The sequence below is a fragment of the Aythya fuligula genome, chromosome 1 (genome assembly GCF_009819795.1).
Source record: "Aythya fuligula isolate bAytFul2 chromosome 1, bAytFul2.pri, whole genome shotgun sequence".
Taxonomy (NCBI): Eukaryota; Metazoa; Chordata; class Aves; order Anseriformes; family Anatidae; genus Aythya; species Aythya fuligula.
In genome coordinates this window covers 45,859,016-45,884,067 of record NC_045559.1, presented here as the reverse complement: position 1 = coordinate 45,884,067, position 25,052 = coordinate 45,859,016, and the positions used below count along the sequence as shown (strand labels likewise).

At 37.1% G+C, this 25,052-nt stretch overlaps 1 protein-coding gene across 2 annotated transcripts in view; it reads right to left on the bottom strand.

Moving 5' to 3' along the window:
* Positions 1 to 25,052, bottom strand: part of ANKS1B (ankyrin repeat and sterile alpha motif domain containing 1B) — a 433,323-nt gene that overhangs the window by 49,014 nt on the left and 359,257 nt on the right. For both annotated transcript variants that reach the window (XM_032196110.1, XM_032196120.1), the window contains one exon: positions 4,332 to 4,439. In XM_032196110.1, the coding sequence (XP_032052001.1) occupies positions 4,332 to 4,439 (108 nt within the window). The remainder of the gene's footprint in view (positions 1 to 4,331; positions 4,440 to 25,052) is intronic.

Sequence of the window (25,052 nt, the reverse complement as noted above, 5' to 3'; positions counted from 1 at the left end):
TACAGTAAGTTCTTGCAGTAAGCTCTCTGGAGTAAAGATCATACCCAGGAGTGTGTTTTCAGTGTCTGAATTACCTATTGCTGTAATACTGTATTTTATACTGAAAAGCAAGAAGGGACCTGAATATGCTCTACAATGAAAAGCAGCAAAGAACTGTACATGGAGGGAAAAAAACAAACAAACAAACAACAAAAACAAACAAACAAACAAAACAAAACAAAACAAAACAAACAAACAAAAAACAAAAACAAAAACAAAACAACTGCTTTTTCATTTAAATGAAGAATTAAAGTGGATATTTCATGCCTGATTACATTGAACCAAACCTAATTCTGCAAAGCATTAAGGTACTTTACTCCATGCTGTTAAGAAACAAGATATAGTGAAAGAAAACAGAGTTGTAATCTCTTCCAAGTGGAAAGTTAAAAATCTCTTTCTGTGCTCAAGTAATAGTAATATCTGGTGTTAACATTTGAATTGTAGGAGTCTACATGACATTATTCCTCACAGTCATAATAACAGGTTAGTGTTTTCCACATTGGTTGACTAAAATCAGGGTAGTTGTTTACAACTTTTAATTCACTGAGGTTTTTTTCCTTTTTTTTTTTTTTTTTATATATATTTTAATTTTAATTCTCTAGCTTGCCTGTGATCTGAGACAAGTACTTGACATTTCCCAGGGCAAAGAAAGGAATGTTTTCCTCTCAGGAATAGTCTTTTCCTCCTTCATGCAAATCCACCTACATTTGGCCCAGTTAAAGTCTTCTGAAAATCTGGAGTTTGCATACACTCAGAAGGTTTGGTGAAGCATCATCCCTAAAGCCTGTCCCTGGTTCTTCCACAGGCCTAGCACTGACACAAGGCTGCACACAGCCCTCTGCTGAAAATAATCTGAGTACAGGGGCACCAAACGACTTCCTTTCTAATGGTTGCTACCTGCTCTCCAGCAAGGTATGTAACCTCTTTCTTACTCTGACCACAATTCACCCAGTGCTAGCAGCAATAGATTGACATGGCATGGCCATCAGTGGCTCTCAGTGTTAGAAGAGTTTGCAATGGATATCAAGGTTACATGGGTTTTTCATATTTTATCAAACTGCATATAAAGAAGAAATTCACCCAAAAATCAATATTGGAAGATTGCTATAAAGGCAAGAATTACAAAGGCAATAAATAAAAGAATAACAGTGCCTCTGCATTACGGTGCAGTATTTAACTGTATGATTTCATGCTATTTTCTCAGAGAAGTCCTTCACAGCACAGATGGATCCTCAATTGTGCAGCATGTTGTCATATACTCAGCGTTGTGTTATCATTAGTTATTGTGTAATCAGTGTTTTATTCTCACCTCATTTCATGGCCCCAAACCTCTTCCCCAAATTCTATTCTGATCCTGCTCTGAAGAGAGAATGATTAATATTGTCATTTTCATGATGCTTGTAAGTGCTTTACAAACTTCAATCAATTTATTTTCACCACACCCTGTGACTTCTGGCATTTTATAATCACCACTTTAGTGCAAGGGAACTGAGACACACAGACAAAGGCTAATAAATATCAGCCACTCTGGATGCCCAATTACAGTATCTATTGCCTGATTTTCCAAGTGCTTGTATTCAAAACCCTGCTTCTATTGATCTAATTTGCAGTACTGTGTGCTTAGCACTTGTATAAATCAGACTCCAGACTCCAGTCAAATACGCAGAATGTCTGTAACATACAATTAGTGACTGTTTATGAGGCAATTACTTAAATAACTTGCCAAGAATTATCCAAGAGCTTTGTGGCAAAAGCAGGTGTGAATCTGTATTCTCATAGCTACAGCTATTCTTTTAATCATGAAGCTCTCTCTCATTCTTCCTTCATTCCTCTTTTTCACCCCATACCCACTTTCTCATTTCCTTCACGGTGCTGCAGATCGGGCATAGATGGCCATGCAGCGGGCTATCACGTATTCAGTACTGTGCTGTTGCTAGTTACTGTGTATTAATTGCCATGTTTCCACCCCCCTGTGAATTCAAGGATGCTTGACGATACATTTCACTATTGAAACCTCCTTTGTCCCCACCTCTCAGACCCACCACAAGCTGGAACCATGCAGTTCAGGGCCGGAAAGTGATCTTCAGGAGATCCTTCTCCAGGCTACCCTGGCACCCATGATGCCTCACTGATGTTTGTCTAGCCAGTTCCAAAAAAAAAGGAATTTTTTCTAGTGCATTTAATTTTGTGTTAAACTACCATTACTAATGTTAACACTTCTTCAGCATTTCACTCTAAATTGTTATACCTAGTTTAAATTCTGGCCTCCAAGGCTGACTGGGTGAGGGTGAGTTTCCGTGAAAAACAGTGAAAGTGGTCATGTAATTAAATATTATGTTATAATGCACTCAAGAAAGGAAAGTAAGACTAAGTTACCAAGGTAACCTGAGATTCAGCATTTTCTAACTTTTGAGTATATGACTTTGAAATCAAAATAATGGTTCCTTATTACACAGTTAATGTGGAAATAATGTATTTTTCTGGAAATTAGTCTATTTGTTCCTATTCTAAATATTTAACTTTTTTTTTTTTTCCTTTAAATATATAAAATACCTTAAAAACTAATATGAAAAGAGTTTAAAAAAAAAAAAAAAAAAAAAAAGAAAAAAAGATAAAGTGCTATCAATGCTTAGGTTGACCTTGGGACCTTAAAGAGACTCTTTAAACAAGGAACAAACTTTTCTATTAGATATAAATCAATCTAATAGCTGTGGATATTTTATTTAAACCAATTTTCAAGCTAAAACTAAAACCAGACCAAATACTATGTGCTTGTTTTGGATGAAATGGCATGGTTGATGTGAAAGAAATCTTATTCCAAACTCATGTCCTTTACTTTAAGATTCTTTCTGAAGACTCCAATACTATGAAGTGACGAATGACATTTAGCATTTGCCCGCATCAGTAGCTCTAGCTGTGGAACAGCAGACTACTTTTTATCATTTTGACTACAGATGGAGGACATCCAGCTTTATCTTCACTATTAACTGAGAATACACAATTCTAACCAGTAACATAGGCTGTGGAAACGTTCCCACCTGCTGAAGAGGAACTAATTCCCCAGTCCAAGGCACTGACAGTACTGACGAAAAATGTGTGACTTTCAAATGCTGGCCCATGTTTCCTCTTTCCTAGGAGTGTTTTAACACCTGCCATGCATCAGGAAATTATTCACATAATACAACTAATACAAAATACTAGAAAAATATCCACACATTTGTGCTATGTGCCTTAGAGCAGGACATCATAGGTTTGTGACACTTTTTTTGACATGGCATTAGGAATAGGTTGAATTTGGGAGGGGAGGATTTAAGATGTCTATATGGGGCATTTGAGATTAAGCAGACTGAAAACAGGCTGGTCACAGAAATCAGAAGGAGTATGTAAAAATAAGCCCTCATTCTGTCTTTCTCTATTTCTCTTTACACCAGGAAATTTAACTTGGGAGCACAGGCCACTCTCTGACATTTGGAAATTTAGTCCCAAAATGAGATTCCAGTCACAAATTCAGCCCCATGACAATAATCAAAACCAATCAAATGCAGGAGATGTGACCTAAAATATCAAAATAAAAGTGTTGATGAATATGAACTCCCTTTCAGAGAACGCAGTAGGAATGGGTCATCAGACCATAACTTGGTCAGGGTAACAGACAGTAAAGACACTGGACCAAAGAAACTGAGAGAATTTGGTGTAATGAGACTAAAACTGGGCAAGTGTGAAAAAACCCCAAGGACACAGCAACAAGGCTTCTGAAGGTGGGAATACAAATGAAAAATAAAAATGCAAAGAATTTTTTTATACACAGTAACACCTTGATGGCATTTGTATCTCAACAATTTCAAGAGGCAATCTTTAAAGAAAGTATAAAGCATTCCTCTGGAAAGTAAGTGAAAGCACTTTCAAAACACGAAAGGAAAACAGTAACTCTTTCTGCAATATTGATCGCTTGGTCTGGGACTCCTAAGGGCTGATGTAGACATGCAGCTTGTAGACGTCTGTTCCTGAGCTAACTTCTTCAGCTGAGAGGCACTTCTAAGACACTACTTATCTCATCCTAACGTAGACATCTGAACCAGGTCAGATGAATCACCTAGTAAAAATGTCAAATTCTCTCCAATGGCGATAAGAGGAGGTGTGGCTGATCAAGTCAGCCTAAGACATCCACACTGTAAACTACCAAAGAGACATTAAGCTGAATCCCACTCAAAGCAACCATTGATTTCATGTGAATATTACGAAATGTTTGCTGTCTTTTAAAGAAATGCAAACAAATTTTTATGGGGACTCACCCTGAGGGTTATTGACCGAGGTGGTTTCTGAGGAGGATCTTCGTGCAGTCTGTCTCCCAAAGATGCCAGAACACGCTTCCGGTGGCCAATCAAGCTAATTTTTAAGACCTGGAAAAGTAATAGAAAGATCTCATTAAAAAGAACACATTGTAATCATTAAATAAAGATCCATTTGGACTGAGACCATTTTCACTTTAAATGCTTTAACAAGTTAGTCCACCACGCAGGTTAAGGAGACAGAGCATTGTGAGGCAAGCAAAGGGCAGAGAAAATGAGAAGTGAGATCAGAGGAAAAATCCTGTAAAATGAAGGAAGATACCAAAGCAGGTATGGATGCAGAAAATGAGAAATAGACTCACGGGTGAGTAAGGAGGAGAGAAAAATGACACAGGAAGAGAAGGCAGCAAAGCAGGAGTGAAAACAAGGGAAGGGGAGGGAGAGACTGGAAACACAGAGATGGAGCCAAAAAGTGAATGATAAAGGGATTCATAGGTATGGGAAAGATACAGATATTAAGGACCAGAGATTGAGGAACACCCAGCAAATACTTTGAGACAGCAACAAGGGAGAAAATGAACTGCACAATGATCAAATAGTATTGCTTTTAAATCTATTCACCATGCCTTTTGCAGGTAATCTCTGAATGACACGCAGAGTTTGCATTTATCTTGGAGAATCATCCTCATGTAAGAAAACCAGGACAAACATTCTCCCCAACCTTGTCCTGGTGATCTACTACTTTTATTATATGCAATGAAAAATCTCTATTGCACACAAACCTGACCATCAGTGGACAGGTTCAAATGCCTTCTGCTTGTCTAAACTCCAAAAACACTTCTGAAAAAGTGTTCCAAATTTACTGCAACTATACCCTACCTGTACCTCTCCATGTCTCTACCACATACAAAAAAAAACACTGTTCTTGGGGAAACAGAAGAGCAGAAGAGAAGAAGCAGAAAGTAGGAAACAAGCATTATTGGCAAAAACAAAAACAAACACATATTTTGATGCCATTCTTTAATGGCTACAATTGCTTCAAAGTGTAAAGCAGCCATAACTGCGGAAGCAAGCTTCTGTCCTCAGAGGTATCCTCACATAACTCTTGCAGACTATGTATGGTTTCATACTCCAGAGCTGCCTCCATTCACTCCCAGAAGACAGTACTTCACACTATATTTAGGACCACTGCGTGTCAACACCCTTGAGTTGAAAGGGATTTGTCACGCATCCTAGAAAAAGTAATAGTACCCACAAAAACTCTGAAAATGGTACCTTTTCAGTGAACAATTACCTCAGTTTAAGCAGTAATATTAAGAACTACCATTCATGAAAAACAAAACAAAACAAAACAAAACAAAAACCAACAGCAGCAACAACAACAAACAGAAAACAACTACAAAGAAAATGCAATGACTCTCCAAAGGCATCTCTTAGATCCAGTATCTCAGGTACAGCAACACAGCTGTCATTCTGGTGGGTGACCTCCTATCCATAGGCAAGTGAATTCACTCACATTTTGTTAAATTTTACTACGCTATCTGACATCATTGAACATCAAGAACACCTGGTTCCTCTGCATCTATAAAATGATGGGCTATGACATGAGAGGCAGCTAAAGAGGGTTGTTGAGACCTTGAAGCCCAGCAGCAGACCCAAGCTGTGGAGTCCCACAGGCCTGTTATGTTCTCTCTCATATTAGTCTAAATCTGCAGAAGCACTCATAAAGCACAGCTTCAGACAGCACAGCATACAGAAATGCCAGAGGCATTTGGGAGACTTATGTATTCAGTTTACATTGAATGTTAAACACAAGGGTGCACAGTTTATCTCAGTATTTAACTGTATGAAACACGTGAAAGAACTACAGCTGCTTTAAGCATTACTCAGGTAATGCACTTCAGTGAACTTGTTTCTTTCATAATGTTTCCCCATCATCAGGAGCACCTACCCAGAGATTTTTAAGTCAATCTACAGTTCGTGGGTCATGTTGAGGTCCTCAGTGCTTTGAATGCTTTATTAGCTGTATCAAACCAGGCAAAGAAATCCACACAAAGCAATTTTCTGAGACTTCATACAGCTGCTGAACAGCAGAGGAGTCTTGTGGGACTTCCCACATCAGAGATCAGGATACAGGTCTAAATGGTTAACTTATTTCAAAAACTGTGCTCATATTCAAAACAATACAGATCTTTAAACGCCATAAACACTTCTGAGCTTATTCTGTATTTTGTTATTCCACTCAAATGGTGGTCAACCCAAGAGAGAAGTGGTAGTAGTAAGGATTTAAAGATGCAATCTACACAAACATATCATCCTCAGCTAATAGATCTATTTACCTATTTGAACTACATATTGTCAACTGAAGATGCTTGTTTTCTTCTTGAAACGGACTTGTAAAGCCTGATACTTGACTAATGAATGTAAAATACTTTTTTCTGAGGCACTTCTATATTTGAGTTCTGAGACAAACACCCTGAAATGCCGAAAAGTTGTTCTGTGATGGATTACCCTTGACAGTGTTTATCACAACTGTCAAATATCACAAATATAGGACAATGATGTGTAATAGTGAAGTTGCCTAATGCAATATCTTAGGAACACCTGCAGGTTTTATATCAAAACACCATTAAAAGTCTTGCACATATTTAGCCCACAAGTTAGTTGCCGGTGAATGAATGTCTTTGTACCATGTAACAGTGAAACCAATACCATGCACTCAAGGGCTATGCAGTAAGACATTTTGTCAAGTGAACTGGAGCTTACTCCATACATGACAGTGAACTAAGTTTTGCAGTGTGGCTGCAGTAATCAGCTAGAAGATGTCATCAAACTGTGAGTGTAGCTTAAGGCACTGCAAAGCCTATATTTCATTACTAGGACAGGAAAAGCACAATGGTACAAAGGTGATCCACACCAACAGTACAATACCTAAGACAAAAATAATGCAACTCCTTCTAATATATTTGCTTGTATTTGTAATATAATTGAGGAGAATGGCCCAAATCTTTTGTCCAAATAAACTGTGTGTGAACACAAACACAATCCTATTTTTATCTTTATCTTCTCCAACGATTAGTATACAAAATAAAATTCCAATAGGAAATGTAAGAAATCCAGAAATATAACCAATGCAACACTCAACATTTAGATTTCTGATTTAGCTGACAGATGTTTAAAAAACAAACACATGTAGCCCAGCAACTCCCTGATGGCTGTATATGTGCAGATGCTGGAATTAACAAGTTACTCCATCTAAAACTGAGCATTATTTCTGCAACAAACTTCTGCCTGATCTTTTCTTCTGACTGAATAATATGAACAAACATCACATTTTTGTAATTATTCTACTTTTATTTATTTATTTATTTATTTATTTATTTAAATTGGCATTATAAAGATTACTGAAATTCAAGACATCAATGCCCTTTCTTTTGGAATAATCTGAAAAGTTACTGCATGGTGCAAAATTAATACTGCAGTAGTTCAAGCAGTCTGGTCTAAAACAGCAACAGCAGTCAGACACTAAGTGCTAGTTTCAACGTGGAACAGCAGAGAGTGATCAGAACAGTACTGGTAATTCTCTAGTGGCAGCATCAGACACTTCAGAATTTAAGCTTCATTTAATTAGTAAACAACCCTAGCATTTAGAGCTAAGAAGAAAAAAAATTAAATACAAACCAATAAGGCGTGGTTCTTCTATTTCTGCAAGCAACCAGCCTAAAAAACTAGCTAAATTCAATTTTATTAAACTGTTGTACTGCTGATCATGCTGCAATAAACTCCAGGCTATTCTGGAATTGTGGGTATATTGATTATTACTATTTTTCTGCCACAATATCACACCACGGCACTAATCCTAAGACATGATAACACCTAGAATACTCATGAAACTAGCTTAGGTCATCCAGCACAGCTCACTTGATCACCATGCTTGGTATAAAAGAGAATTTGAAAATGGATTAAATGCATTACTATATAAATAGCCAGGATGGAGCACATTTTTACTCAAAGTTTGAAAACTCTTATTCATCTAACTGATATCTCTGATCAACAGTTCACCATCACCCCCAAAAATAAGCACACACATACGCAAAAAAAACAAACAAACACCAACACCAACTAACCAAACAAAAAAACACACACCAACCAAAATTCTGCAGTGTAATAATGGCATAATTTGAAAGATAAATATGTCTGAGTCATTATACTTTCATAAAAAATGATGACAGTCACTACATGGCAGAGCTGATAAATGACCCCATGCCCCAGTCTCCCAGCTGAGCTAAAACTGTTGTGGGATGTCAGAGACCCAGGAGTCCCATTTACCAAGCAGGCTCGTTAATCTCCTCCATGAGGGCGAGCTCCCATGGGATCAGCCCTAGACCTGAAGTGACTGAGAGCTGTGGGAAAAGGCAAGATCCTGCATCCCTCCTACATCCTTTCTTCCCATCTCACGTGAAAGAACATGAGATGTGCAGGCGGAAGAAGGCAAAAGCTATGCAAGGTAGCTGCAATATTGAATGCTTGGTGGCTTATCGGCACCAGACACACCCAACCATATTAAACTTTCATTGCATTTTTCACATAACAATACCTTATTATCTTTCTCATGCTGATTCTCATGCTGTAGCTACTAGTTCCTTCCAGCCCTACAATCATGGGCCCAAATTATCACAAATTCTTGTTCATTTTTAAACAGTGCAGGGGTTCTCTGGTAGCACCCCAAAAGCACAGCAAAGTGCAGGCACATAGCAAGAGAGAGGCTCCCAAGCATCCTTGCTGCAATTCTGCCCAGAGCAAGACACCTCTGCTTTCCACAATTACAATGGAAGCAATCATTTTTTTTATGTATATGAAAAGACTTGCAAGAGACTTATGATTTCATATCATAATGATACGAAATATGTGTCATTATCCCCCTGAATTAATCACCCAACTGGAAACAGATGTCAGTTGTCTTGGTGATAGCATTTCAGAGACAGATGGCTGCCTAACAAGTCCTGTTTCTATATGTTGATCATGAAGAACTGATGTTGTTCCCCACCCCTCCCACCTCCCCCCAAAAATAATAAAAAAAAAAGTTGCAAATCTGCAGTTTGATGGTACTGAGTAGCCAGCCAAAGGACAAGAACCTTTTTAAGGAAAAAGTAATTTTGAATCATAGGTACTTATTCCCATCTGAGCTGCGTTGCTGCCAGTTAGCTTACTGCAGATCAGCGGTGCTGCAGTGCTGCTTACCACTGCCATCCCACCTCAGACTCAGGTGTGTGAGGATTTACTATGTTTTTTGCAGAAGTACTCAGGATAGCCTTTGGCACTGTGGAGGCCAAGGGAATTTTTGCCTTGACTTCACTGGACATTTTTTGTCATTAAATTGTTTTCAAATTTCTCATTAGTTTAAGAATTGGCTGTCAGAAGACATCAGGTGCTGGCACTTTTGGCTCCATTAAGGATAAAAACAAAATAATGATTGTGTGCTTGCAATTGATAACTCATTATTTCAGTGAAAAATATTAGTTTAATTTTTCATTAATAAAAATCAAGAAAATACAATGAAACCTGAACAAAAATGAGACCTGGGCATTTTATCTCCTGAGGATGTGTATCAGGCTATGTGCTGAATGAGCCACTTTTTACATGCATTTTTATTTTATTTTTATTACAAAGAAGTTAAATCCATATTTTTACAAATGTCACAACATAATGTTTTTGGAAGCCTCAGGTTTAATGACAAATATTACATATGTGCATTTTTTTTTAACACATGAGGCTCAAATACATAACTCAGTAATCCTAGAAGTATATTATACATACAAACACAGACTATTACAATAATGATTACCTATTCTAAGAGGCAAGACTGAAAATATTCTTTATGTGAAAAACAGCAAGCTCTAAGCAAGTCTGTATATAGAGTGAAATAAATTCCTTCTATTTTCACAGGCACTATGTGGAAAAAATATTGGACAACTTGAAAGGTGGAATAAATTCCCAAACTGAATACTAGAAGAGTATTCTTAGACTGTTCTCTCCAGTACTGACTTGCATTTTTACTTCTGTGATGAACTAATAGCAGGTCTAGTTGCTGGCTCAGATCAGATTTGGAAAATGTGCAACCAAAGAGACCAGCAGTGTTGTTCCTGGCCAATCTCCTTGAGGTCCTCAATGTTAATCATACAGGACGATGAGAGAGCAATTGCAACACCAATATGTTATCCCATTATATTTTGCAGGATTACTTACATAGTGGATAAATTATAATTAATGCTACCAGTACTACAACACATTTCATAATGAGCTAATCATTTACTTATCTATATTTAATATGCAATTATCTGCCAAACAATTAATTTGTACACAAGGCTGAAATATAGCTCAAATAATGAGAAATTGGAGATAAAATACAAATCTCTGCAGAAAATGCTAACAGCTGTAAAGTTAGTTGATCCTTTTTCTGATCTTTATTCATTTTCATCATGGAATTCCAGGCAAAAGGAAAAAAATAAACAACCCTAAACCACAATCAAAACATTCAAGCTCTTAAAGAATGGGACATTCATCTGCTAAATAAAAAGTTATTTAAAAAAAAAAAAAAAAAAGATTTTTTCAATATGCATACAGAAAAGCCAAACACTGGACAGGAGAACCTGGACCAAGCATTAGAAAAAATGTTGGGACAGGTTATTCCAAAAGCATTCAAAAACCTGTTATGTTTGCAAGTTACCATTGGATGCTTGAAGACCTAAATATTATTGTATTAAGATATTTTCAATTTATTAAATTATTTTGCATATAGTAAAACATTTACATTAAAAGCATGGCCTCCACCCCTGAATAACTAGTTCAAGCAAAATTGATGTGAAGAGGCTATCTATGGCTTACATTTAGGCTGCTTTGTGGAGTGATTTGCACAGAACACACACAGCAACCTAAAATACACTTATCCCCTAAAGTATTAAACATTCAATATAAAAAACATTTATAACCTCTGATACAAGACCTATCACTGGCAATGTCAATACTCTACTACTATAAACTGAGAGCATGATGGTCAGGACACAACCCACCCCGATACATTGCCAAAGTACAAGTGATAAGTCCTGTAAGTTTCAGGAAATCTACATGGAGCTGACACCTGAAAAGGAAGAAGATCTGCAGAAGAAAGTACCAGGGTTGGGAAAAACACCAAATGGATGGGATGGGTGCTGCTCTGCAGAGCAGAAACACACCATGACAGAGCAAGCTTCCAGGACTGCACCCCAGGGAGCCAACCTGGCTGAAACAAACCTGGGAGGCAGGTGAGGAGCAGTCCAATGTAAAGCCAGCTCCTTATCTGTTTCCTCACTTGACCACAGAAGAGCTCACACTGAGGACTGATGATAGGGGAAAGAGAAATGGGGTGAAAATTTTGTGCTTACAGAGGTGCATGTCAGACCTGAGATGCATCCACTACAATGAAATCACACCTTCTCACACACTGGACCACCTGAAAGAAGTGGCCAGCTAGCACCAAAGAACCCTGAAGCCAATGTTTTAACAGAAGCCACGGTCCACGAGCCTATTCTTTTCAGTATTCAGCGGTTACTACCTTTATTTTTCTAGTTTGCTTGTCAGGTGTGTCATTTTCCCTCTGAGGACTGGAACAAAACTGTCACAGAAAGGGTGGCCATTTCATGAAAATTGTTTTTCTTCTCCTAACTGCTTCTGTCTTATCAGTAATCAGTGCAGATTCACTCCACTGCAGAGTGGCTGTTTAACCTTGACCATACAGTTTTCTTTGACAGCATTTGGCACACTGGATGAAATAAAACACATATTGTCATGTGCTAGTATAGGCACCATTGTCTCTATTTTGGGTTATGCTGTCCAGGGATATCTCTTCTATCAAGATCTTTACCATTTAGTTACTTCACAGGAAATATGCAGCTACACATATAAGACATGATGTAAAGAGGAACCTCAATTGTTGCTCTACTAGTTCTGTAGCAACAGCTAATGATCATTTCACCATGTTACTTTCTGTAAGGACAATCCTGAAAAGAATAATTTTTGAATGACCTATAACCTTAGTACAGGTTATGGCATGACATACAACTTTACTATAACAATAATTAGAAAGAACCCCCCGCCAAACTATTTTCCCAGTTGTCTTATACTTCATTGGTTTGCAATCTTTGCATAAGCTCATTAAAACAATTATTACAGATGCTGAAAGAAACTCATACCTTCAAATAAATTGTAGTAGCACCCCTTCCTAGGCTTCACACCCTCCTCAACCCTCATCAGCCTCATTCTCCAGCACCAACCGGAAGAAGCTACAAATGTACAAGCCACCAGCTCATCTTAACTGCAGCTGTTATAATCTATTGCTTTCTATCAGATAGTCTAATTGATTGGCATAACTGAAATAAATTAAGAGCAATTTTGTCTAACCTTTGTTTGATTTGGACTGTGACATTACCTGTCAAACCCTGAACACAACATCTTGTCCATTTTCCAGATACATTATATAGCTTGAAAAAAAAAAAAAAAAGCCATTAGTTCTTCCTTAGATTCTTCCTTCATTTATAATCTCTATACCATCACAACTGTAGCAACACTATAACTGCCTTTAAAAAGGCAATGGCCACCATGGCAGACCAGAATCATACATCACAGGCAGCGCTGGCATCACGTTGTACTTTGACTCTTAATCTGTGAGGAGGAAGCACCGCGGGTGGGAGAGAACAGGCTCTACGAACACAGCAGGATGGCTGGATTAACTCTGCCAGGGGCAGCAAGGGGACAGCGCAAGCATTTCTCAAAATATCTTTTTCTTTCATGCCTTGAGGTAAGAGCAGGAAGGAACACCATCAAAAAGTGGGGTTACAAAAGGATACAAATAAAGTGGCAAAAATATTCGGCCGTCAATAGCTCAAGTGAGTTCTTCCCTTGTGATTTGAGCAACATGACAAATTTCAGCATGAAAGATTGTCTGCATGATTTGAGATAAATTAAAACTGCAAGGCTGTTCAGATCATACACATATTCTTATGCAGATCCCTTCATTAAACATTCAACATTAGTCTGGCTTAAGGAAGAGAAATTTTTGTACATAACTAATTCAGAACAAAGCAAGTGGGCAAACTGTACTGAAGAACTCTCCAAAAGGAGGCTGATTCTTCACTACAGTTAACTTTATACAACAACAAAAAACAGAGTTTGGTCATATTGAACTTGTTTTCCTTGAAGTTACTTCTTAAATTAAAAAGAATATATGTGTGTATCTTTTAGAATTCCATCGCTTTTGGCAGCTACATTATTAATGAAGCACCCTGGCAAAACCCACAAGTGAATGGATTATCATGGGAGTCTTTCTTGCTATAAATTCCATTTGAATTTTCTCACTGAGAGGGGTTGGTCATGTAGCATGTTTTCTTCACCTCTGCTCTTTCTCTGTTTTTTCTTCATCCTTATCAAAAGTTCCTGAAAAGGGAAAGCTCTCTTCAGAGGGAGTGTCGAAAAGGAGATAAGCCTCATCTGCATGGCTCAGACTTTGCCTTTCTTGTTTTTCACCTTAGGCACATCCACCCACATAATAGAGTCAAAAGAAGGAAAGAGTTCAAGGAGTTTATTCTCCACTTTCCCCATCAGTAGTGTAACACCATCAGTCCTCATTTTGCAGAGAAGATTCTTGGAACTACAGGAAACCAAAATGACTTAGTGGTCCTGTGCACACAGCTAACCACAGGAAAGCAACCCTACATTGCAAGAAGTCAAAGGCCTTGAATCATATCTATAACAATTCCCAAACAGCTCCTAATTTTGTTAGGAGTCTCCACAATGTCTAGTCATACCTTTCTATAATTCTAAATACTGCAATATAGCAAATATCCTTCATCCAATGATTAACTGTTCTGATTCTTGAATTATGTTATCGTTAATATTTAACTTAAATTGTCTCTTCTCTAGCTCTTGTTCTGTCCTCAGTGATTTATGAAAATAATTAATCATTATCTCCTTTGTAACATCCACTCACATGTTGACGGAAAGTTACATATGCTCTCAATCTCTTTCTCTCTAAAAGGAACATGCTCATTATACTATGTGTCTGGTCAAGTTTTCCAGTTGAGACACAGCCATGATTTCTATCCGACATAAACAGAAAAATACACAACAATCCTCCTCCCCTCATCTAAAAAGCAGTATAAATACATACGTAAAATGTTTACCTTTAAAATAAATAATATAAAACAGAAGAGATAAAAGAACAGTTTTCCTTTTTTTTTTTTTTTTTTTTTTTTTGGCAAGAATATCACACACTCCTAAATTTGTAAACCATACAAAGGAGCAGACATTTACAAGGTTTTTATACATGTTCTTATTGTTAGTATGCACAACATCCATACATCACTGTCTTTTTCTGTGTTACGCTACTGACTGATGTTCAGTTTAATATCCAGCAGCTCTACTCCTGCCCAAATTATTCCCCCAGTACTGCTGCTCAGTAATATACTCAGAGCTCGTTATATTCTTTCATGTGATCTGATCTGTACTTCCAAAATAAATCACTTTCACATTTCTTCAATTAAATCTTATATAACTGATTCAGCCCATTTATGCATTAAAAAAAATCATACTCTATTTTAATCCTATTTTACAAATTCTTCTATACCATTAAATAATCACCCTTCAGATCAAAAATAATGCCATGAAAATCCACATTTATTTGGAACAAGTTTGCAGACCTTTAATTTTGCTGGAACTTGAAATTTTAAACCTGAAAGAAAATGCATTACCTTATATGTATATTTATTTATATATATTAACTTATAATATTAGGTATAGTAATCCGTGATACTATCGTGAAGCCACGTTTCTACATAACCTTGTCAGAAATACACACTACAGTACAGATCACATTAACTTACCGTAACATAAGAAATCCTGTCATGAACATTTTATACCAAATCACTACATGAACTATGATTAATGATGAATCAGAAGAGTAGATTTATATGAATAACAAGCAAAGAGGAAAAAAAACACACACGCTTATTATGGACAATTAGATGACAATGTAACTTACGTATTTGCTGTGTTCTAATATGTAGCCACTTGGGAAATCTTCACGTGACTTATTTAGACTTAGAATATACTTCTGAGTTGTACTACAGAATTTGGGGCTTTTCAAATGAAAAAGTAAGCCTAAATTTAGTCATTGTCAGTTAAGTATAGTTTTAAAAACTTTTCTATTCATGTACACATCTTGTTTATGTGTTGGTTTCTTTCTTTTTTGTGTTTGTGATAATCTGGATTTAGAAAAATATAGGGCATTTCTTACTTTAAGAGCCCTGACATTTATACTTACCTGCTTCTGCTGCAATATTAACCTTTGAATCATAAAATATTTTCTTCTCAAATAGATTTGTTACAGATACTCAACACCATAAGTAAACCAAATTTCTGCACAGAAGAGAAAGTAAATGACTGCGCTACTTCAGTAGTAGAATGAAAAATACTTAGCTAAAAGGTTAAAACATGCTTTTGAAGTTTTTTGTTATGCTGCTGTATCGCACATAAAGGGCTTACTCAGCCAGGGACAATTTCTTAATTTTCAGGAACGCCTGTGTTTTACCTTAACTTGATCAGAGATGGGTGCAGCTGATGTTTTCTGAAGTAATATCTATCATAAGTCTATACCAAGTGCTAATGCTCCTACTGTCAGGGAGGGCACTGAAACACAAGTTTTCCTGTGCAAGTACAGCACAGCTGGTTTGGGGATAATTCTCTAGATTCCTTCAAGATAATTCTCCAGATTCTGAACTTCAAGGTTCAGAACTGTATGTAAAGTTAACAAAATATTTTCAAAGAAAACATGAGATTCTGGCACATCACCTGCCCAGGAGATATAAGCTGTATTTCAGTTCAGAAAACAGAGAGCATGGTGAACCCTGAAAGTTTCAAATTTGCTCTTTAAAATCGCTCTCTGGTAGCATAGCCCTCTGGGCATTGTCATGGAGCTGGTTCTAAAGCAGCATGCTGTGATATGGAGCACAGTGGGATGCTTTCACATGCACTTTTCCATGCCATCCACTCAGTGCTGTCCCTGCTCTGAGCTGTTCCGCAGCCGTCCTATGTTTGGCTGCTGAGAGCAACCTGGGATGTGGGCCTGTGCCAGGGGTGATGCTGAGCACATCTCCACACACCTCAGCACCAGGACTTGCAGACAGCAATGAGTACTGCCAGAGAACTACACCCGTATAATGTTACATCCCACATTTATCATACAGACCAATGTGAGATGAGATTCAATGTAAGGGATCTCACGCAGGCATGGGATTCCTCCGTATCCATGGTTGGGGAGTTGGGGAGTGAGGGGAAAGCAGACAAAACAAAACAAATAAACAAACAAAAATGCCATGTGCAAACCATAAGCCAAAAGATGGCAAGGGAAGTCACAAACTAGAACCAAGCTGTGACTGTACAAGCAGTTATATCTGCTGAGAACTTAAAATGCAAATGTTAAGTTTTATTAATCCTTTTCTTAACTGCAGAGACAACCAACGCAAGCTCCTGAAATAATAAGGTAAAATGGGAATTTGGAACCTATGAGAGACAAAATGAACAGCAGAAATCTGAAGAGGCTGAATAACAGGAGAAGAATAGGGAGACTAGAAAATGGGTTGTTATAGTAATCAGATGAGAAATAGCTAATGGAAGGACTTACATTTTACAATAAAATTAAAATGTAGCTATTTGAAAGATACCAATAGGTGACATCCACAAGGCATTTCTGATAAACCAGAGTATATTTATTTTGTTTGCTCTGGCTGTTCAGACACTTTTCCTATCCTCTTCCTTAGCAAATTCTACTTCCTTCTCTCTCACCTGTCATCCTTCTCTCTACCTCTTTTCACGTCTTATTTTCAGGTCAACAGTTTCTTCTCCAAGTTTCTTTTCCCGTTGCAGCTTTGTTCCAGATCCCCTTTATTTATTTACTGACTCCCACCCAGCTCAGCAATTTAATCTGCATTTGCAACCACACCACCACCTCATCCACTGACCACTGTGGAGGCAACAGGGAGAAAGAGCAACAAAAGAACAAGCAAAACCTGCTGACCAAGGAGTAAAGAGCCTGGGGAAAAATTAAAAGGAAGCTGTAAAATCAGATGTGATTTAAAGGCATCTGCTCTTCACTCCAAGCAGTGAAATAACCATGTAATAAACATTTTGAATGTATGCTTAATTTCCATCATATATGTCATTTATGGCATAACCACCCAAATGGTTCAGCTTGCAGCAAGAGACAGCCTCATTCTTCAGCAGTCCCTGTCCTTATTTTGCACCTCTAGGATACCGTTGAAATGAAGAGAACAAACACCCACATACATTTCTATTCTTTCGTAGTCTGTACAGTGCATCTTCTGTGGAAGCAGTGCTGCTGGGATCACCGCAACCAGCTCCCCTCCTCGGCTGTGGCCTGTGATGACTTAGAGCACTACCTGGTACAATATGGTTGCTTAATTCTCTATTGAGATGAGCTACATAGAGAAAATGTTTTACCAACATGAAACATTTTACAGAATGGTTATTTGAGAATGTTTCAAATAAATAAGTGATTTTGTGTACATGCTCAAAATTTTGACACCTGCTGAGGATTTTATTTTATTTTTTTTAATTGTTATTTATTTTATTTTTTAAAATTGCTAAAGTTTAAAATTGTAGCTACTTAAAATCTTATTAAATCTCTTCACTAGGGCACTAGCATACAATTTTTGTATTGTCTAAATTGCAAATTATTACAGTGTCATGATGTTAAAAATATTTAGCAAATATCAAAATTCACTTCTGTACATTATTATTTTGCTAACAAATTTTCTAAGCCCCCAGCAATTGCCATATATGTTAAAATCATCCAGGGTCAGCTTTAGCAATGTATGAGCTTCAGTGGTTCAGAATTTTACATTTTATTTTATTTTATTTTTTTTAGAAAACATGGCATGTGTTTGTATCAGCAAGTTTCCCCCGTCATTATCCATCTCCCTCCTACACCTTTCTAGTATAAAAACCCCTTCTGCTTGCTGACAGAATACTAATTTGGCTTCATTTAAATGCTAAAGCTGCATAGTCCAGCTATCTTATTTAAAATATGTGTAAAGCTGTGAAACAATTGACAAGCACAATGAAGTGTGTCTACTGTAAGTTCTGCATGAAATTATTTTTCAATAGACACTAAAAAGCCAAAAGCTAACACTCCTTTTTTTTTTTTTTTTTTTTTTTTTTTTTTTTTTTTTTTTTTTTTTTCCCACATGCATCACCTAAAATCAGAGAAGGGAAAAAAGTACTATTTACTTAGCAGCTCACCACTTTATAAAACCTGTTAAAATTAAAGGCCAGGTGATATATCCACAGAATACAGCTTCTATTCATGTGAGGACATTCATTCTTGTAACTACAACCACATTTTTATTCCATATGTTTAATAATAAACTATGCATTAAGAACACCTATATCAAACATAAACTGAGGGCAATTGGAATTTCCACGTATGAATAGTACAAGTGAACTAAATACGGAGAGCTCTGTGGACAAGACCTGGGCTGGTATCCCTCAGCAGTACCATTCAGTGACCTCTACTGAGAGATCCAAACTGCTTTCCTCAGGAAGGTGTAGTGTTACGGCATAAAATGGAGAGCATAATGTAACCTGAATGGTTATGTTCCATCCATTGACTTGATTCCAAATACTTGGCATGTAAGTGTATGGAAACGTGTAAGTGGAGTTTAAATGTAAACACCTTTATATAAAGATGTGTGACATATTTATTCTGTTTATCCATGCACATGTGAATAGAAAGAAGGAAATAAAAAATGTGCAAGGGAGCCCTTACACCACTGCAGAAAATCACGTCTGAAAAGATGTCTTTAGACTCTATAATTCCTGAAAGGTTAAAAAACAACAGAGATTTACCAGTAGAAGAGTCACTAATAAAAATAATTAGTTTCAGAGGGTAAACATAACTTTTATTGTGCAGATTGCAAGTAGATAACTGTCATTGGAAACCTCTGTATTTCTAGATAGAAACTAAACATCATTTACAGTTCAGTATTTTAGAGAAATGAAAACATGGAAGACCTGATTGTAGTTCGAAAACTGCTTTGTGCAACAAGACTACTGCAGGACTGAGTTAAGGAGCTGACCCATATACAGAAAAATAGGATCTAAAATTAAACAGGAAAATGTACATCATTATTTTAACTTAGCTCAGAGTTACACAGCTAAATCTCTGTGCAGCAAACTGAAAAGTTATCTGTACATTGCAGATTATTATGTGCTCACTGAACAGACAACATTTAAATCATTTTTGCTGTTAGTATTGAATTTTTCATGCATTTTAAAGTTGGATAAACGGTTAGGGAAATAATTCAATAGGTCAGCCATTTCATTAACTTTAATTTTAAACAACAAAATCATCCAAGCAGAATAATTATTATTATTATTTTTTGCCTGTGGAACTACATACTTGTCCAGGGCAGCAGAACCCACTGAGAAGCCTTCCCAGCATGCCAAAAGTACCACAGTGCAAGAAATCTAGGGCTGCACAACTTATGTTCCCCATTGAAATTGTGTTTAGTTCCCACCTAACACTTTACCTTGTAGCTAGATTTGCACATTTGTTCTCAGGCCAAGGCTTCTTGTTCCCAAAGGTTAAGATATGCCTTGCTTTGCTTTAGTTTCTGAATGTACACTGAATATCAGCTTAACACAGTTTAATAAATTAACAAGAATACTTATGTTAGGACTTTGATAGTATCTAAAATATTTTCCACAAGGTTATAAATTACCTGCCTGCAAAGATCTAATGCCACTAAAAGTCTCTGTCAAACATTTCCTATTGTTAACAAGGGTGACATCCTGGTTTTCTTGGTGTTAATGGCAAAATACCACCAACTGCAATGAAGCCAGTGTCTCACTTAGAGATGCTGTATTCCAATAAAATAAGGATTACAGTGCTTTGTAGAACTGAAAAGATGGGTACAGTTAAAATGGATGCTAGAATGAAAGCTGACTGTGTAAAAATACTATTTCCTTATTCAACAATCCTACCCTACAAACACATTCAGTCATATAGCTGCTTATACTTCTAGCTATATACTTATACTTAATTTCATTTCCATTTCAGAGATGCACATTATGGTTAGAACAAGCAGATCTGGCTTATACTGTTTCTCACTCCTGTGATTTCATCGTTAGTCTCACCAAAGTCTATCTTCCTCTCAAAGCCACAACCTCTTGAATATCAGCAATATTAATTGGGGAAAATCAGAAGAATTTAAAGCAGAAGAAGCTTTTAATTATCATACAGGAGAAGGAGAGAGAAGCAAAAAAACCAACACATCCTAATTTTTCTGTGATATCTGAAGCCCTGAATTTGACTAGCTTCTCATCATTTATCAAATTGTAAGAGACAGATGAATTTTAAAATTCTACATGCAGTAACAATTTGCTACAAGCTGGAGCACCCCTACTGAAAATACTGCTCACAGAAACTTTATTATTATGTAAAAGAGAAAGATGGTCTTTCAGATACCGGCTTAGACTTGCAGTCAATATGCCTGTTGTACCTAAGAGAAACCTTTTATTTTCAAACTTGAAAACTTTTACCTTCTGCTCTCTAAGACAAAATGAATATGCCACTTTGCTACCCTTCGATAAATTGTCAATGTTTCACAGCACGGGGTTCTGACTTTCACTTAGGAAGATGGAATTTATAATCTCTCAGGGATGGAAAAAAAGTTTGGACACAATTCAAGTGTAATCAAACCACTAAAAGTAAAAACCTCATGCAAAACAGAATGAGAGAAGTTGTGTGGCAATATATCTTCCTGGCTGTGCTCCATGAAGGGCTGCTGAGGCTCACCTGTAAAGGATACTGTTGTTGGCATTAATTCTCTCCTCCTCGCCCACTGATGTGGTGTGCAAAACTGAGGCAGACCTGAGACAAGCTGAGAGTGACCTGCAGTTTTGATAACTCTCCTTCCTCTAGACCCTACCGGAACCTCTCCTTGGCTGTTCGAATCAGTGGTTAGCAAGAGCCACGGCTCAACTCACCCCGGTCATGACATCAGTGATATAATAATATAGGACAAAGATGAGAGATACTTTTACTAAAAGCCACTCTTGATCCTGTAATATTGTCAACTCCCTACCTCTAGTCTGTTTTGTAAACACACACATTTTACTACAGCAGGAATGAAGGAAGTTGGGTATACCCAATTTTGTAAGATTTCTCCTTGCATATCAGGCATCCAGGATTTATGTTGCTCTATGGCAAAGTCTGAGAGAAGATATAGCCCAGCAAGATGAAAAGCAAAGGGGCTGTAAACTGAACATCAAATGAGTTTGATCCCTGCTTTCTCTGGCTCCAAAGTACATGTGCCCAGATGTGGCCTCCTGCTTCACTAGATAAATAAGTATTGAGTTGAGCAATGTGATTTAAGAAGAAAATTATATGACACAGTATGTTTTATTTCACAGCATGGTAAAAAATGATTAAAGAAATGTGAAGAAGAGTAAAAGACTTGCTCTTTTAGCTTTACTTTCAAATACAGTAATATAACAGAACCACTCTGATATGCCGCTGCATGCACCACTTCTATGCCTATTATCCATCTTCTTAGAAAAAATGAAATCTAGACCTACACATTTTACCTTAGAGCAGAAACACAGGTTTCGTAGAGTGAAAGCTTATGAATGGTAAAACAGGAATTTAGCACAGTGAAAACACAGTCCAAACTTGTGGGGTCTATTCTCCTCTTATTGCTTTTATATACTTCCAGTATTCAAGAAAATTACGTAGAAGCATTAAAAGTAGGATAGACTCCTGTGAAATGACCTCACAAATGAAATTAAGAGAGGGAGAGAGCAGTGAATAACTGAATCCCTTGAGCTAGAAGAATGTCATGCTGGAGTGCTGTGGGAGCATATAAAATCTGTGCTACTGTGCACCCACTTTTCAGAGAACCTGTGTAACTTATGAACCTGACAGCAATTCCATACCTACCTACAGGCTCTTCCTATCCTCCCTCCCACCCTGTCAGCATGCTTCCACTAAGAACTGCCAAGGAGACTGACACAATGAAAATACAGTGGTTTGGCTGCCTTTCAACCTTCTATATACCCTGGAGACAGAAGGATTACTTATTATTAGCAATTATGAAATTTAATCCACTATACTACATTGCATATGATCAAGCTTTATTATACTCTAGTGAGTCTTACCATAGTATAAACATCAGATTATAAACCTATTTTTAAATGCATTGATTTTAATTTTATATAGTCAACTTTCTCTGCTGCAATGTGCTCACTTCATTCTGTAATGCTGATAGAGCATGGCCCTTGAGTCATTGAACAGCACTGGCACATGTTTCTACAGGTACACAGGAGAAAAAAAAAAAAAAGATTTCTCTTCCATATTTTCTTCTTAACAAAGGAAAAGCTGAAACGTGTGGATTAACTGATAATTATGACTATGGATGAAACCTGAAATACTAACAGGAGTGAAACCACATCTCCAAAATCCTAATTCCATTCACAAAATCATCCTGGCCTTCCATGCTGTATCCCCACAATCAGAATGGAAGAAATAAGTTAGAGCTATAAGAAATGTGCACCCTGAGTGCAGTTTGGCCAGCCACTATTAGATTTGGTTCACAGTTTTAACTCTCTGTCACCTTAAAAAACAGGTGTTTTGCACTGTTTTCTTATAGTGGTCTTTGTTCTCATAAACTATGATAGTTAAGAAAATCATAACACTCTTTCTCATGAACCACTACTTTAAGAGAAACACAATCATAACTACCTAAGTGACATTGCACTTGCTAACTACAAGGGAAAAAAAACACCACCTTTATAAGAATATGTACTCTTTGCTCAGTCAAGGATTATCAAAACCTAATCCTTGTTAAATAGTAAAATATTTGATTAGAAAGAGAAAAAAGAGCAAAAATAATATTCAAGGTAATCATTTGTACATATTGCTCCACTCTGTTTCTTTCCATTATGTGTGGAAGCTATATTTATCTGACTGCTTTCCCCACCTACTAAACAGCAATTCGTACACTGAGGAGGCCTTTTCCACAAACCGTAACACTCTGTTCTGCAGCATAGGCTTTTCCCCTAGGGAGAAACTGCTAGTGCCAGACACTCGTGACCCTCATCAGTCGCATCATGCTACTTAGTGCTGTGAGGAGCACGCTATGAGAAGCTACATGTATATGCAACTGTGCTAGTGCTTTTACTTGAGCCACTCATTGTACAGTGACTTACTTTGAAGAGGCACCTGGTGACTGACATGTTCCACCAGGAACATGAGTAATGGTGCAGTGTGGATAGATTTGCACTGAATATCTACACTATTCTTCCCTTGCCCCACACCACAACTCTGTACCTTCCTCCTCCATACTATCTCCAGCTTTCCTAATCCTTACAGTAATTTCAGCGTCCCATCATGGCTTTACCACTCCTTATCTCCAGTTTTTCTCAACCCCAACACCGTGAGAAGGATTTTAAAAGGGTTCTCTCTACCCCACATGGGAGTTGGAGGAACTTAATACCTTTGAAATCAACCATTCTTCCAGTTAAATGGCCTACTGGTTCAGAAGTTCAAAAGGCTGACAGCACAAATGCAAAAAAATACTTAAGTTAAAAAGCATTCCCTTAAATGAAAATTTAGATGAGTAAATCAGTGATGAAAAATTACAAAATACATGGGTTTTAATAATCATTATAGCCCAGAGCAAGAACCTCAAGTCTTCTTTCTTACATAACTGCATACAGGATAACCACAACTATTTAATCAAATTTCACCTAAAAAAAAAAAAAAAAGAATAAAAGGGATATGACACTCTTAATGCTATTTTACTTTCTAAAACCAGAAAAGATAAAGCACCCCAAATTTAGACTCAGTTCAGTACTTCAGTAATGATAAACACAAAGCAGTGAAACAAACCTAGGCTGTGCTTCGTGTCTACAGAATGACATGACATTCATGTGGAATGAATGTTATTCTATGCTCATGACAGAGCTGTGATTAATTAAGCAATGATCCTAAGTGATTTCTCTTACCTGAGTATGCACAACCCCAATTCCCACACACTACTCATTTGACTGAGACTGGAAGGAGAGATCTTCTGCTTAGGACAAGCAAGCATCAGATTGGTCAAAGTTTAAAATGTACCAATATAATCATATTAAAGCATTGCAAAATTAGAAATAATCATTTTTATAAAAATAGTCATACAGAAAATCTACTATTCAGGGAAGAACCAAGTAGTGAACCTGACGGTTCAAATAACAAAAACATCAGGAAGGCAAATGTCCTCTGTCAGGGAAGCTCATTATTTTAATTTAATTTTAATGGGGAATTTTAAGTAATGGTGAAATGAATTACACAAAGCTTACTAAATCTTAGGAGTTAAGGGAGTCCTATAGTTCAGGTTAGGATGCCTTTATGTGGTGATAATGATCCAATAACTCTTTAGATGCTCCCACTGCTGAGATAAAGCATCCAGGACAGCTGCACACTGAGCACCCACCAGCTGCAACTGGCATGTGAGGTGAAACTTCTGGAAGTGAAGATGAGGGTAAACAGACAGGTAGCAACCAACTCTGGATGCACAAGCTTCCTTCATATACCAATTTCACTTCTCTGTACATGAAACCTTAAAACTTCAA